Source organism: Vulpes vulpes, chromosome X (assembly GCF_048418805.1).
Source record: "Vulpes vulpes isolate BD-2025 chromosome X, VulVul3, whole genome shotgun sequence".
In the NCBI taxonomy this organism is placed as follows: Eukaryota; Metazoa; Chordata; class Mammalia; order Carnivora; family Canidae; genus Vulpes; species Vulpes vulpes.
In genome coordinates this window covers 103,853,057-103,867,768 of record NC_132796.1, presented here as the reverse complement: position 1 = coordinate 103,867,768, position 14,712 = coordinate 103,853,057, and the positions used below count along the sequence as shown (strand labels likewise).

The following is a 14,712-nucleotide window of genomic DNA, read 5'->3' as shown; positions in this document are numbered from 1 at the left end:
AGATTAATGCCAGCAAGCCCTCCTTCGTTGTAAAGACCCACAAACACCCTAGAGATAATTCATGCAATTTTGAGACCTAATTGTGTCATGATTTATTTTGCAGCAATTTTTAAAGAAAGGGTGTGCTCTTAGATTGGGCCCCTAGCATGTCACAAGAGCCTCTCACCCCCTCAACCTGTCTCTGGGCCTCTTCCCTGTAATTTGGACCTGTCTGTAGTGTTGGAAAGAGTAGTAAACTCCCGATACAAGCGCACCCAGCAGGCGCTCAGTATAATGCTTGGTAAAGCAAGCAAGGAAGGAATCTTAACTGCATTGCTAGGTAGATTGGGATGAAAGGGAGAAAGGAGTGTTGGATGGCTCCCGCACGCGATGCGGGAAAGCACGGAATGCGGGGGAGGGTTCCTTTAGCCCCAGGAGGTCCCTGCCCTGCAGGTCCCGACGTGGTGCCTAGGGAGCAGCGCTGCAGAGTTTGCGGGACCGGGAGGGAGCGGCTTCTCTTCGGGCCCCGCCCCCCCCCCCCCCCCCCCCCGGCGCCGCCACCAAGGCTGGCGAGACGGTCACGCCGGAGCCTGCGCACTGGGTCCCCAGCGCCTCCAGAGGTTCTCCACTCGGCGGCTGGAAGATGGCGGAGCGCGCCGGCGGCAGCACATCCCTCAGGGGGCTGCGCGAACGGATGGGTGAGCGGCCCGGAGGCTCCCGGGGGAGCCCGGGCCCGTGCGGGAGGCGGGCTTCTCGCGGCCCCGGGGACTGTTGGGGCGGTGCAGAGGGTGCCAGAAAACTTTACTCCGGGGTGGCCTCGCGCCGTCCGGTCCACCCCTCACGCGACACGGAGTTCCCCTAAACGGGACAGGGAGCCGTTGTGGGACAGGCGGGGGGGCCGGCCGGCCAGCATCACCGACGGCAGAAGTCCCGCGGCCAACGGCCCAACGGCCCAACGGTCGCCGCTAGCGGCCGGGACCTCGGGGGCGGGGCGCGAGGGAACTAACGGGCGCGGGGGGTGGAGGGGCCTGGGACCCGGGACCCCGCAGATGGTCCTGAGCTCCGCCGGCGGTTAGGGGGCCGGTGGACGCCCGCGCGGCCACCGAAAGGACGCGCCCCGGTCCGGGATGTGCGGGCGCCCGCCCAGACCCCGCGCGCTGGGGCAGCCCTTCCAGGCGCAGAGCCGGGAGTTTTCCCTGTGCGCGCGGCGCTAGCGGTCACACCCTCTCCCACAGTCGCACTCGTTCCCTCTCCCGAGGACTTAATATCCCGCACCTTCCCAGTCGAGGTCCGGTGAGGACGGAGCCTCGGGGGCATGTTGCTTTGAAAGTTGGGAAGAAACTTGCTTCTCAGCTCCTCCTGATTTGCCTGCTGTGGCACATGACTTCGCCAAGATGTCACCTTCCGTGGGACAACTTGCAGACCCTAGGCTGCAATGAACGGAAAGCAGCACTTCAAAGTGCTTTTTTCCTAAACTGGTCCCACCGCCAAAATGCCGCCCCCCCCCCCATCGTTAATTTTATAGAATTTGGCAGCGCCTTGCTTGGCCCAGGAAACTGCTCCGCTAGCTTAGTGAAAAGGTATTTCTCGCTTGGTGTGAGGTTACGTGCTGTTCTCAAACTAGCTCCCTGTTAAGAACTTGAATAAAACGATTTTAATTGATTATATTGAAATCCTTAGAAATTTGCAGTTGTGAAGTTGACTGCGTTTGGGAGGCTTTCTGTTACTTCAGAATACTGCAACTCCCCAGTGTATCAGAAGCAAGTACACCTTGATCTTTACTTGGGAAGAGAACCCCTTCTGTTTCTAGCTTATTTTCCTTCACCTAGAAAGAATTTACAGTAAATTCTGATTGTTTTACTGCTTGTTGACACCTAAGGCTCCCTGCCACTGGTTTATTTCAGTCATTGAAATTAACCAGCATTCTGGACAATACCCCCCCCCCAAAAAAAGCATTTTTGGGTATTGAATGTTGTGAAGTGTTTTATAATCTTGTATGAGACAGTTGCTTGAATTCACAATATTTCGAACCAAAACCTTAGTCATGCAAAAAGGGCTTAACCTAGAACCCTGACTTCCTTGCTGCCCATTTCATATTAGGAATTGAAAACATCACATGTTATATGTTAGACTTTTCACACAGTACCAGCTTAACTAGATTTGCCCTCATGGTCCCAGCGTTTTCCTGAAGTGGGACAAGGAGTCATTGAAATGTTTTGCCAATTTGTGGCAAATTAAATGCCACTGTGACAGTTGCTTCTTTTTATTCTATTAATCTGGTCCATTTCATTTCCTGCTGGGAGCCTGGCTCCAAGAGTTAAAACATTGTCCTGAATAAATAACTTCTTTGGGTACATGAATTATGTACATTCATTGAATTGTTTTCTGTGCCTAGGACTGTGCTAAGGTTGTAGCACACTGAAGAAATACACTTCTTTTAACAAAACATGTGTTTTATATTTTAATTGTTTTAAAATAATATGCAAATATTTCAACCAGATGAGCATAAGAAACTTTGCCACTGGCTTATCACCTTTCTTGTTTTCCAAATTCACAAGTGATTTCTAAGTTGACGATAAATTACTTAGAATCCTTTCAACAAACACAGAAAAAGCTACTAAGATTGAGTCAGATCATAGAATTTTAGAGCTGGAGAAACCTTAAGTTTCTCAAGTCTGGCACCCAGAGTCCCAGGTATAAAATCCTGGGCAGCTTCTACAACTTGAATGTGTATTCCAATAGCTTAATATTTTTCCAAGTAGACATCTCTGAATGATAGGAAACTGTAATTTAAGACATGCTATCTTTGAGGAGTTTTTTTGTTTTAAGTTTATTTTTTGATGATCTCTGTATACACGGTGGGGCTCAAACACACCACCTGGACATTAAGAGTCCTGTGACTCTTTCCTTTTTTGAGATGGTGGTCCCTATGGAAGCAATTATGATGTCACTTTCAAGGTTACTCTGTTAAATGACTCCCAGATATCTTTCCTCAGTAGCAAGGAACATCTCAAAGTCAATGGATGACAAGGACAATGACAGTCACTCTGTTCCTTTGATTATTTTAATTGCCCATCTTCAGCTGTGTTATTATTTCCTGATATATAGAAAACAATTGTATGTGGTATCCCAGGGGCATATTTCCTGTGCTTTCACAAGGGTAGAGAATTTTCACTGTTAATCTCCAGATCCTTCCTGAAGATGCCCAGCATTGTGGGGCATTTTAGATACAACCATACATGGAATTCAAGGGCTCAGGAATATATGGTAATTGGTGTATGTATCATCCTGGCATTTGTTTTTCTTACTCTCCCTCTAATTGTGCTCCCCTAATCTTATATTTTATTTTACCCTTATTGAAGTTTATTTACCACTTTTGGACCTGTTTTACAAGGCATGTGTAAATTTATCTTTGTTTGCCTGATATTTTTCTACCTGGAATAATACTATGTCAATGGAAATTCCTTGGGTGCTTCTCCACCTTCACTGCATTAGAATAGAGCTTTTAGCAACTGGAAATGCCTGGGCCTCCACCCCAGAGACTGGGGGCGGGGAAAGGCAGGCAACTTAGGGTAACCCTAGTGTGCAGCCAGGATAGAAAAGCCCACGTCTACGTAATTTATAAATGTACTTAAAATTTTTTTAAAGACTTTATTTATTGAGAGAGAGTGTGAGCAGGAGAGAGCATGAGTGGGGGTGGGGGGAAGGGAGAGGGAGAAGCAGACTCCTTGCTGAGCAGGGAGCCCACCATGGCACTGGATCCCAGGCCCCTGAGATCATGACCTGATCTGAAGGCAGACGCTTAGCCAACTGAGCCACTCAGGCGTCCCATAAATGTACTTTTTTAAAAAAAAGATTTTATTTATTTATACATGAGAGACACAGAGAGAGGGGCAGAGACCTAGGTAGAGGGAGAAGCAGGCTCCCTGTGGGAAGCCTGATACAGGACTTGATCCAAGGACCCCAGGATCACGCCCTGGGCTGAAGGCAGATGCTTAACTGCTGAGCCATCCAGGCATCCCTAAATGTACTTTTTAATATCGGGGCTAATCTCTGAGGATCTCACTGTTGACCTGTCAATACTTCTGCTTCCAAATTCAGATCCATAAACACCAAGTCTTTTCTAAATTCTCAGTTTATGGCGAAACAGTTTTTCCAGTTCTATGCCAGCTCAGTTTTTCTAGTACTTGGTGTAATGTCTTGTCCGAGGCATTTTTTAAAAGGATTTTATGTATTCATGAGAGACATAGGGAGAGAGGCAGAGACATAGGCAGAGGAAGAGGCAGGCTCCTCGAGTGCAGTGCCATGTGGGACTCGATCCTGGGACCCCAGGATCATACCCCAAGCCAAAGGCAGAAGCTCAACCACTGAGCCACCCAGGCGTCCCTGTCCGAGGCATTTTTGAAAGCTATTAATCATTAGGTCCTACTCATCCACAAGCTCGTGCTATCGCTCCCACTAACAACTCTGTCCACAGATAGGTTGGCACATCCACAGTAAACAGCTTTAATTCCTTCTTAAAGTGTTGAACCTCATAAGTACTCAGTATGTCTTTTTATTGTTGACCCGGATTATGTCATGATTTTTGCCTTACAGATGCAAGATACTATCCTTTATCTTCAAGGAAAATTGCTTGTGCTTTACTTCCTCTGTGTTACCTGTTTGTAGTATCTGATCCCTTCCCTTTACTTCCTTGTATTCTAGTTGCTGCAGCTCATGCCCTTGCTGAAGAAAGACGGAATCAGAGTGGTCTCTGCTCTCTTCCATCACAGTCCTCAAATATAAGATCAACATTTAGACCAGGTGTAATTTCTAGAACACTTTTTGACTGATGTCAAAGTGCCACATCATGAAAATCTGATCTATTAATGTCTTATTATATTCTTTTTTGTTTTTAGTCATCGATGGATCCGTACTTAAAAATGATGTGAAGCAGAGATTGGCGAAGGAGCGCAGAGAAGAAAAGAAGAGACAACAAGAAGGTATATTTTAGACTTTAAATAAATCAGGATGAATGAATTTTCTGTCAAGGTTATGTATTTCCAAAGTGGTTTTACTTACTTTTCCTGATCTGTTTATATCATAGATTACATTTTTTTCTAGGAAGCATTATATTGGATTCATTAACTTTTAAAAAAGATTTTATTTATTTATTTATTTATTTATTTATTTATTTATTTATTTATTCATGAGAGAGAGAGAGAGAGTGAGAGAGGCAGAGGCACAGGCAGAGGGAGAAGAAGGCTCCAGGCAGGGAGCCTGACATGGAACTGGATCCCCGGTCCCCAGGATCACATCCTGAGCCCCGGCGCTAAACCTCTGAGCCACCGGGGCTGCCCCTGGATTCAGTAATTATACTAAGGCAGATAAAGAAGGCTTGTGAAAAATATTTGATTAAAATGTTTAATTTTTGAAGTAGTAGTTTCTGTTAGTTCTAATTTTCTGAAAACTGAGGTATGAAAACTTCAACATTTGTAGAAACAAGCAGAATGAGGGTTTCAATAAAAATGACTCTTAAAAGGAAAATGAAGTTGCTAATAATCATAACAGGCTTCTCCAGTGTAAGTTAGGATCTAAAAGAATAATCTTTTTACACCTCAAGAGAAGGATTTTTTCAACTACTGCATTTTTCTTTGGTCTTTGAAATTCCCTGACAAAACTTGTGCTCAGCCTTATTCAAATGGAGATCATTGGTCTTTGTTTCAGTGAGGAGCTGTTTCTTCTTGGAACTCTTCAGGAGAGTATTTTAGAACTGCATAGATGTTCTCCAGGCTTTAGTGAGGGGAAATTTGAAATAGGAAAACATCATGCTGTACTATAATGTGGTGTAAAACTGGCATGTTTAATGTGGTCTGTATAGATGAGACCTTAGAAAGAAGAAGGAAGAAAAGCATTCTGGCCATGTGTTTTCTATTTTTTTTTAAGATTTTATTTATTAGTTCATGAGAGAGAGACAGAGAGAGAGAGAGAGAGAGAGAGAGACAGAGAGAGAGAGACACATAGGCAGAGGGAGAAGCAGGCTCCATGCAGGGAGCCCGATGTGGGACTTGATACTGGGACTCCAGGATCAAGCCCTGAGCCAAAGGCAGACACTCAACCACTGAGCCACTCAGGCATCCCTGGGCATGTGTTTTCTTTTACATTTTTATTTTAATGTATGTAGTGTGTTAATCTGATGGGGTTTTACTTCAGCTCAAATCAGTGGAAATAGCACATGAAAGAAAATATTTTATTTATTTATTTATTTGACACAGAGAGAAAGCCCAAGCAGGGGGAGTGACAAGCAGAGCTGAGGGTGAAGCAGGCTCCCCATTGAGCAGAGAGCCCAACTCTGGGCTCTATCTCAGGACCCTGGGATCATGACCAGAGCCAAAGGCAGATGCTTAACCTACTGAGCCACCCAGGCACCCTGAAAATATATATTTTTTTTAATGATAGTAAAGGTTTTCTTTCTTTCTTTATTTATTCATGATAGACACACACACACACAATCAGAGAGAGAGGCAGAGACACAGGCAGAGGGAGAAGCAGGCTCCATGCCGGGAGCCTGATGCGGGACTCGATCCCAGGACTCCAGGATCGTGCCCTGGACCAAAGGCAGGCGCCAAACCGCTGAGCCACCCAGGGATCCCCAAAATATTTGTTTTTAATATGTAATTTTAGTTTGGACAGGATTATGAGGGTCATCTAGGCCATCTCCATTATCTGGGGTTAAATGAACACCCAGTGCAAATGATTCTTTAGTGACTTAGTGGCCATTCTCGTTCACTTATATAATTTTTTATAGGTTGGGACGCCTGGGTGGCTCAGCGGTTGAGCATCAGCCTTTTCAGCTCAGGGCATGATCCCGGGGTCCTGGAATCGAGTCTCATATCGGGCTCCTTGCATGGAGCCTGCTTCTCCCTCTGCCTATGTGTCTCTTTCTCTCTGTCTCTCTCTCTCTCTTTCTCTGTCTCTGTCTCATGAACTAATAAATAAAATCTTAAAAAAATACTTTTTTATAGGTTGTGTTATTTTTAAGAAAGAGGAGATATATTAACTTTCTCCTTTGTGAGTACTGTGGAAAACTTAAATATTTTCTTGGCTCTTATACCTTGAAAATGTATTTGAAATATTTCAGCCAACAAAGAAACCCAGATCCTTGAAAAGGAAAGAAAGTCCAGGATCCAATATGAGAGGCAAATGGAGGAGAAACAACGAAAGCTGAAAGAACAAAAAGAAAAGGATGAGCAACGGAGAATATCAGCTGAAGAAAAAAGGAAGCAAAAACTACAGGAGGAAAGGGTACGGTACATGTTTCATAGCCTGTTAATCAGATGCCACGCTGTGTTGCCTGGCACTGGAATACTTCTTAGTCCTTCACCACCTTTCCTGCCCACCCCCCCGTCCCCGCTGCCGCCGCCACCAAAGGACCCAGTCCCAGTTCTCTCTCCTTCCCTTCAGTGGTAGAGCCTCTTTGGCCCTGTCCTCTCGGATCTCTGAGTTTTGAACTGCTAGCTGAGATAAAAAGGAGCCTTGCAGGCCCAGGAAGAGAGCCCTTCTGCCGTCTGGGATGTGGCCCACAGGTGCCTGCAGCCCAGGGTTTGCTCTGAGCTCTATCCCAGTGGCCTTAGTGTTCACAAAGCCACCAATAGGCCCCCATCTTACTTCTCACAGCAGCTCCTCTGACTGCTTGAGTGCATGCTGGTCAGATGACAGCACTTGCTCTCCCTTCTGGCTTCCTCTGCCTTTCTCCTGTGTGTGCTCTTCCTCCCTGCTGTGCTGTGGCCCTGTCTCTCTCTTTACCTTCCTGGACTCTTTTGCTGTCTGATGCTGTCGGTATGAGTCACTGCCTTCTGTCCTCCTTCAATCAATTAATTGGTCTTTCGAGTGTCCATACTTGGGCATTTGGCTACCTGTCCTGTTCTGTCTGACTCCAACACCAGATTTTACTCCTGTAGGTCATTCTACTACTTCACATTGAGGATCCTTGACTCCTTGTGAATCTGCCATGCTCTCTGGGACACCATCCTCTTTCTTTTTTTTTTTTTTTTTAAGATTTTATCCATCTATTCATGAGAGACAGAGAGAGAGAGAGAGAGAGAGGCAGAGACATAGGCAGAGGGAGAAGCAGGCATCATACAGAGAGCCTGACGTGGGACTCGATCTAGGGTCTCCAGGATCACTCCCTGGGCTGCAGGCGCCGCTAAACTGCTGCGCCACTGGGGCTGCCCCACCATCCTCTTTCTTGCTGACATTTTTTTCTTTTTCTTTATTTCACTGATTCTCAAGTGTCCCTAACTCAGTCTTTGTCTCAGGTTCTCCATCTGACTGTGACCTTTTTCTGCCAGAAGTGCCTCACTTTTCATTCCTCATTGTCTTAGCTTTTCTCTCCGTCTTTGGGCTTTCTGCCTATTCTCTCCGTATGTGTGTTTTTATTTCTCCTGCTTTTCTACTGTTGCTCTTATTTTTTTAATGTATTTTTTATTTTTAAAGATTTTATTTGGCACAGAGAGAGCACAAGTAGGCAGAACAGCAGGGAGAGGGAGAAGCAGACTCTTCACTGATCTGGGAGCCCAACGCAGGACTTGATCTCAAGACCCTGAGATCATAACCTGAGTTGAGGCAGACCTTTAACCAACCAAGCCACCCAGGCACCTCTATTGCTCTTATTTTTTTTTTAAGATTCACTTATTATTTATTTGAGAGAGAAAGCACACGCAAGACAGTGAGTAGCACGAGTTGGGGGAAGGGCAGAGGGAGAGAATCTCCAAGCAGGCTCCCTGCCAAGTGCAGAGCCCACGACAGGGCTCAATCTCAGGATCCATGAGATTGGGACCTGAGCCAAAACCAAGAATCAGATACTTAACTTACTGAGCCACCCAGGCACCCTTAAATATTCTTATTGGTTCCATTTGTCCTCATGAGGCTTCTCTGGTGCTCTCTCTTCCTCCTTGTGCACACGATTGCTCTCACATGCCTCACCCTCAGCCCCTGCCCTGTGTGTGTATCTTCCTTATTCTAGGACTGTTTGCCTGCCATTTCTTCCCCACCCATGGTCCACTACATTTTTCCCCCTCTCTCTCTGCCTTTTTCTGTGGTTGTTTATGCTGTTTTTTTCATATTCCAGTATTTGATGAACTCCCATCCAGGATTTCTATCACCATCTTCCTTTGTGAAAGCTCCTTAATTGACTTCTGTGGTGAAGAGAATGAAGGCCAGACATAGAGTGATCTGAACTAAGAGACTGAAAGAAAGTAATGCAGAACACTGCAGAGTGGGGGAGGGTCCCTGGAGAGGAGAGACTCCCAAGGACTGAGAGAAAAAGACCATCTTAAAGAAAGGAGAACCTCAGAGAGAACCCAGAGAAAGCATAACAAAATGGCACTGCCGAGAGGCAGGGAGCCAGGGGTGCAGTGGGAGAAAAGAAGCAGGAGGACAAAGAGAAAAGGGGCAAAAGAGAACCAACCTCACAAAACTAGTGTGATGGGGTAGGGGTGAACCCTGACAGACTAGGAAGGGTCCATGGGACACTGTGAGCACCCTGCACATAGATAAACAGAATAATTCATTAGAGTAGGAGGTGGTACTGAAGAGGGCTGAGTGTAGACAGGAGACCTGTAGGAGCCACAGGTGCAAGGGGAGCCTGAGAGGACAGACGGCCAGTGCATTTGGAAGCAGGGGGATAGAATGCTTAGGAATCACAAATGTTTCAGCAACACAAGATGAATCACTGTTTTCAGTCTTGATTATACTTTCTGGGTTTTTAGTAATTTGAGCACCTTATTCAAATATTGCCATTAGATACATTTTAAGAATTGCAGTTGCTTTTCTCCTGAGAGGATATGGAGGACTCTCCATTTTCCTTGTATGTTTATCTTTTCTCTCAGAGAAATGGTGGGGGCATTGTAAGGATGATGTTGCTATGAAACGGTTGTTGTCAGGGAAGAGTAGAAAGCTTCCTGGCCCTGCAGTTGATTTGCTTACCTGAGTATAGTCCATGGTCTGTTACATCACAAGGACTTGAAATATCAGAAAGGAAAACTATGCCAGCCCCTCATTTCTGGCAGTGGGATTGTTTTGCCACAGTGTGGTATTTACAATTGAATAGCTATTATCCTGAGCCCTTGCGATTAAAGTTGAGGTCCAGGGGGATTAAAGTTGAGGTCCAGGGGTGTTTGGCTGGCTCAGTCAGAAGAGCATGCACTCTTGATCTTTTGAGTTGGAACCCCACATTGGGCAGAAATGACTTAAAAAAAGAAAACTTAAAGTTGAGGTCAAGACAAACACATCAATTATCTTTTTTTTTAACTTTATTACTAGAATTAAAGATGTTATAAATGAGTATTATAGATGATTCTGGCATAGATTTCACTTATATGTAAGTTGATTTTTTTTTGCCTCATTCTACAAAGAATTTAAGGTGTATTTAATTTTATTTTTTAAAGATTTTATTTACTTATTGGGGGGGCGGGGCAGAGAGAGAGAGAAAGAGAATCCCACACAGACTCTATGTGGAGTGCAGAGACCAGTGTTGGGTTCAGTCCCATGATCCTGAGATCATGACCTGAGCCAAAATCAAGAGTTGGACGCTTAACTGGCTGCACCATCCAGGCACCACTTAAGGTGTATTAAAAAAACAAAACAAAACAAAAAAAACCCACCACGGGCAGCCTGGGTGGCTCAGCGGTTTAGCGCTGCCTTCAGCCCAGGTCGTGATCCTAGAGACCCGGGATCGAGTCCCACATCAGGCTCCCTGAATGGAGCCTGCTTCTCCCTCTGCCTGTGTCTCTGCCTCTCTCTCTCTGTCTCTCTCTCTCTCTCTGTCTCTCATGAATGAATAAATAAAAATTTAAAAAAAATAAAAATAAAAAACCGAACCACAGGGGCTCCTAGGTGGCTTGGTCCATTAAGCATCTGCCTTTAGGTCAGGTCATGATCTCAGGGTCCTAGGATCGAGCCCCACTTTGGGCTCACTGCTCAGTGGGGAGTCTGCTTCTCCCTCTCAAATGAATAAATAAAAAAAAATTTAAACCCCACATATCGCATCCAGGAAATAAAATAAATGATTGAGGGGATAAATCACAGGGGAAAATTGATGACGGAAAATGCTAAAATATAAGTATGCTTAGCATACATTTTTAAAAAAAAGCACTACTTGGTTTTTGTTTAGTTGCTAGAAATGAGCAACAAATTTGGTTCTAAATTTCCTAATGATATAAGCAAAGAGGGAAGCACAGTCCATTCCTCATTTCATATTCATAAGATTAAAGCCTGTTATTGAAGAGAAGCATTGACATTGATTGATACCAGAGACATGGTCTTCAATTATTTGTTTGTTTGGTCTTCAGTTATTTTTAACTATTACCTGATGCCTCCCCAACATTTTGCATGATACAAAAATTTGATAATGGGGTGGTTTTCTAACCCACAGATTTAAATTATACTGACAAAATTAATATGTAAAAATTTGTTGGCATTTATTTTAAATAGGAGAGGTTCAAAGCTGTTCTCTATCGAACACTGGAACGGAGCAGCCGTGTCGATTGTCATCAAAAAAGATGGTCTTGGGAGGGCTCTACAGCCGTGAACCCTGAGACTAAAACTGGTAATTAATACAATTGTTAAACTTTAGGTTCATTTATGTTCATATTTTGTAATCTCTGTAAAAATGATTAATAATTAAGCTTTATACAGCTTTATCTAATGAATATTTCAAAAATAAATTAAGTCTGCCCGTTTACTGTGGAGGGTACCATAAATTTTCCTGTAGATGAATATAATTCTACCGTTTCATAAAACTTAAATTGATATAATTTGTGAGGAATGACAGGGAACATTGAGCATCTAATTAATGCGTGTACTCTGTCAAACTGCATCATGAACTCTTTATTTCAGTTAATGATGCTTTAGGAATACAGTAAATTCTGTATCTTTTCTCAGTTAATAAAGATTCCGTATCAACTGAAAAACTTGAGCAGAGGGCTTCTGGTTTACACAAACAAATGTCTTTGTCATCTGCAGGTCTTCAGAACTCTATCGCCAAGAGTAAGTAGTTATTTCATATATTCTACTGAATTTTAAACCAATGACATAAATTCTTTTTATATCTTTTCATAGTACTACTTACCCTTTAGATGGTGGAACATTTAGATTTATTTCAGAAGAGAACCACCTTGTTTTACAGCAGAGATGGTCATTACTATTTTGTATTTTCATCAGTATTAATCCTTTATTCATGATTTGCATATGAATCAGATGGATTTGCTGAGTTCAGGTGGCCCAAACTGAAACATACTTTAACCAAAAGACATTGCCGTTAAGTGGCTCAGTAATTTGTTACAAAAATAATTCATATTTCTACCTAACTGGTAAGTGAAATCCTTTCTCTAGAGAGTAGCTAGATTGGTCATTCGGATTTTATTAAGTTTCATGAATATCACCTCATTTAAGGAAAATGTTAGCATATATACAGCAGTGGACAGGTTGATCTGCTTCACATATGTCCTATTTGTTACTTATGACAACCTTGTAAAGGTGACAGGCAAATGTAATTACCTACCTGGCTTTATAGTTAAGACCCCAAGAAATTCAGTGCTTTTCACTCTATCATGCTTATTTATGGCTTATATTTTGGTCATTTGATAAGCAGGTCATGATGTTGAAATTGTACTTTTCTGTAATAAGCCTATGTTTTCCTTCAAAGAAAGTGGTCCCGTGTTCAATGAGCAAAGCATTGCTAACCTCCACTTTAGAACTCTTCATAGTGCTAATGTGGTGTTCTTTATTTATTTATTTATGATAGTCAGAGAGAGAGAGAGAGGGAGAGGCAGAGACACAGGCAGAGGGAGAAGCAGGCTCCATGCACCGGGAGCCCGACGTGGGACTCGATCCCGGGTCTCCACCAGGATCGCGCCCTGGGCCAAAGGCAGGCACTAAACCACTGCGCCACCCAGGGATCCCAATGTGGTGTTCTTTAAAAAGCAAATGACTACTATGACTACTTTATTTAAAAAAAAAATTTAAATTTATTTATTAATGAGGGACAGAGAGAGAGAGAGAGAGAGAGAGAGGAGAGAGAAAGGCAGGCTCCATGCAGGGAGCCCGACATGGGACTCGATCCCGGGTCTCCAGGGTCATACCCTGGGCTGAAGGCAGACGCTTAACCACTGAGCCACCGGGGCTGCCCTGCTATGACTACTTTAAATACGTCTTGCTTCTGGTGTTTGCCCTTTTAATTAGTGTTCCTTTTTAAAAAATCCTTCACCTACCTGTCAGTGATCATTTCTGACTTGTTGCACATGGTGCTTCTTTTTCACTGATGATTGAAATGGATTAGGCAACCATATCCATCAATCCAAAAAAATAAATAAATAAATCCTTTCCGGAGGCAAAAATGGATGTGATTTTGGCGAGAAGACATGGCAAACATATTCCACATCATTCCCACTTTTGTGCCTTATAAATTGAAAAAAGAAGGGCATAATTATGGTTTGAATTTAAAGATCTTTTTGTATTAGTAGGTACCTTGACCTATTTTTGAGCAATGCTATAAAATTGCAGTGCAGCAGAAGTTCTGGATCTCATTTAAAGTATAATTAATTGTAGCAGTAGTTAACTTAGTGGGAAAGATTTTCATTTTTATCTAAATATTACAGTTTTAAAATGTTGAAAGGGATTTTTGTTTTGTTCATACTTACATTAGTTGTACTTTTAGGAAGGACTCTGAGTTTCCATTGATGAGCTTGAGAGACTTTTTGTCAGTCTTGGGTTATCACTTTTTTTCTTTTAATGGTCTAACAAAAGTTGATCCACTTACCACCCTAACCCTTGATAGGCTTTCCCAGAACATTTATGTGTAGCCTGGGTTTTTTTGTAGATTAATGTGGGAAGGTTTTCTCTAGTGATTTACTTATATAATAAAATTAATTTATTCACTGATACAATCTTTTAGAAAAATTAAATAGCATTCATTACAATGTTATATTTATATACTTTGCTTTTATATATATAATTTTTCATTTTGATATATCTTAATTGTTTCACAAGCATTCACTCTGTTTCACTGTCTAATTGCTTTGAGGAGTTAGCAAATATTGCTTCTGCAGACATGTATGACATTTTTAGTATAATGAGAAAATACTAGTATGCTTTCCTTAATAAGCCTCTTGCTGTATTATTGAGACTTGTAAAGAGGAGGAACAGGTAATGAATTTCAGGATAATAATTGCACTGAAAGAGCAATTCCAAGTAACTTTTTAAATGATTTTTTTTACTAGTTTTTAATACAAGAAAGTATGTGTAGAAGATACTTTGTGAAATAACGTACTTAAAGGTATAGTATATTGCACACTCTGAAACACTGAATGTTTTAATTAATGATGTCAGGGAAAATAAAATCTGTATTGGCAGTGGCTTACCTTTGTAAAATCTCTTCAAATTGAAATGAAACCTGTTTGATCCAGAGAGATGAACATTTCATGCTTAAATGAAGTACATAATCTAATATCCTGTAATATTTTAAGTAGCTCTGTTTTAAAGCTTGGCTGATTCAAATTGCCTATTTTTCTTCTGCTCATTGCTGACTCATAATAACTGTTCACAATATCCTGTCATTTCTTGCAGTATGAAAATAAAGGATATGTGATTTAATCACATGATTGAATTGATTATACCTCTGCATCATGCTGTTCAATTACATTATCAATTCAGGCATTTTCAGATGATGCTATGTTGTCAATATGTACAGGTCCC

General features: G+C 42.6%; 1 protein-coding gene across 50 annotated transcripts in view; it reads left to right on the top strand.

The window, feature by feature from the left end:
• The first annotated feature begins 529 nt into the window (after window positions 1-529).
• Window positions 530-14,712, top strand: part of MAP7D3 (MAP7 domain containing 3) — a 31,617-nt gene continuing 17,434 nt past the window's right edge. For 21 of the 50 annotated variants that reach the window (XM_072744313.1, XM_072744294.1, XM_072744280.1 and 18 more), the window contains exons 1-6: window positions 557-677; window positions 4,684-4,782; window positions 4,878-4,961; window positions 7,100-7,263; window positions 11,452-11,566; window positions 11,902-12,006. In XM_072744313.1, the coding sequence (XP_072600414.1) occupies window positions 623-677; window positions 4,684-4,782; window positions 4,878-4,961; window positions 7,100-7,263; window positions 11,452-11,566; window positions 11,902-12,006 (622 nt within the window). In that variant the 5' untranslated portion in view covers window positions 557-622. Of the gene's footprint in view, window positions 678-4,683; window positions 4,783-4,877; window positions 4,962-7,099; window positions 7,264-11,451; window positions 11,567-11,901; window positions 12,007-14,712 lie in introns of all 50 variants that reach the window. The other 29 variants (XM_072744305.1, XM_072744306.1, XM_072744320.1 and 26 more) reach the window with 9 other exon arrangements.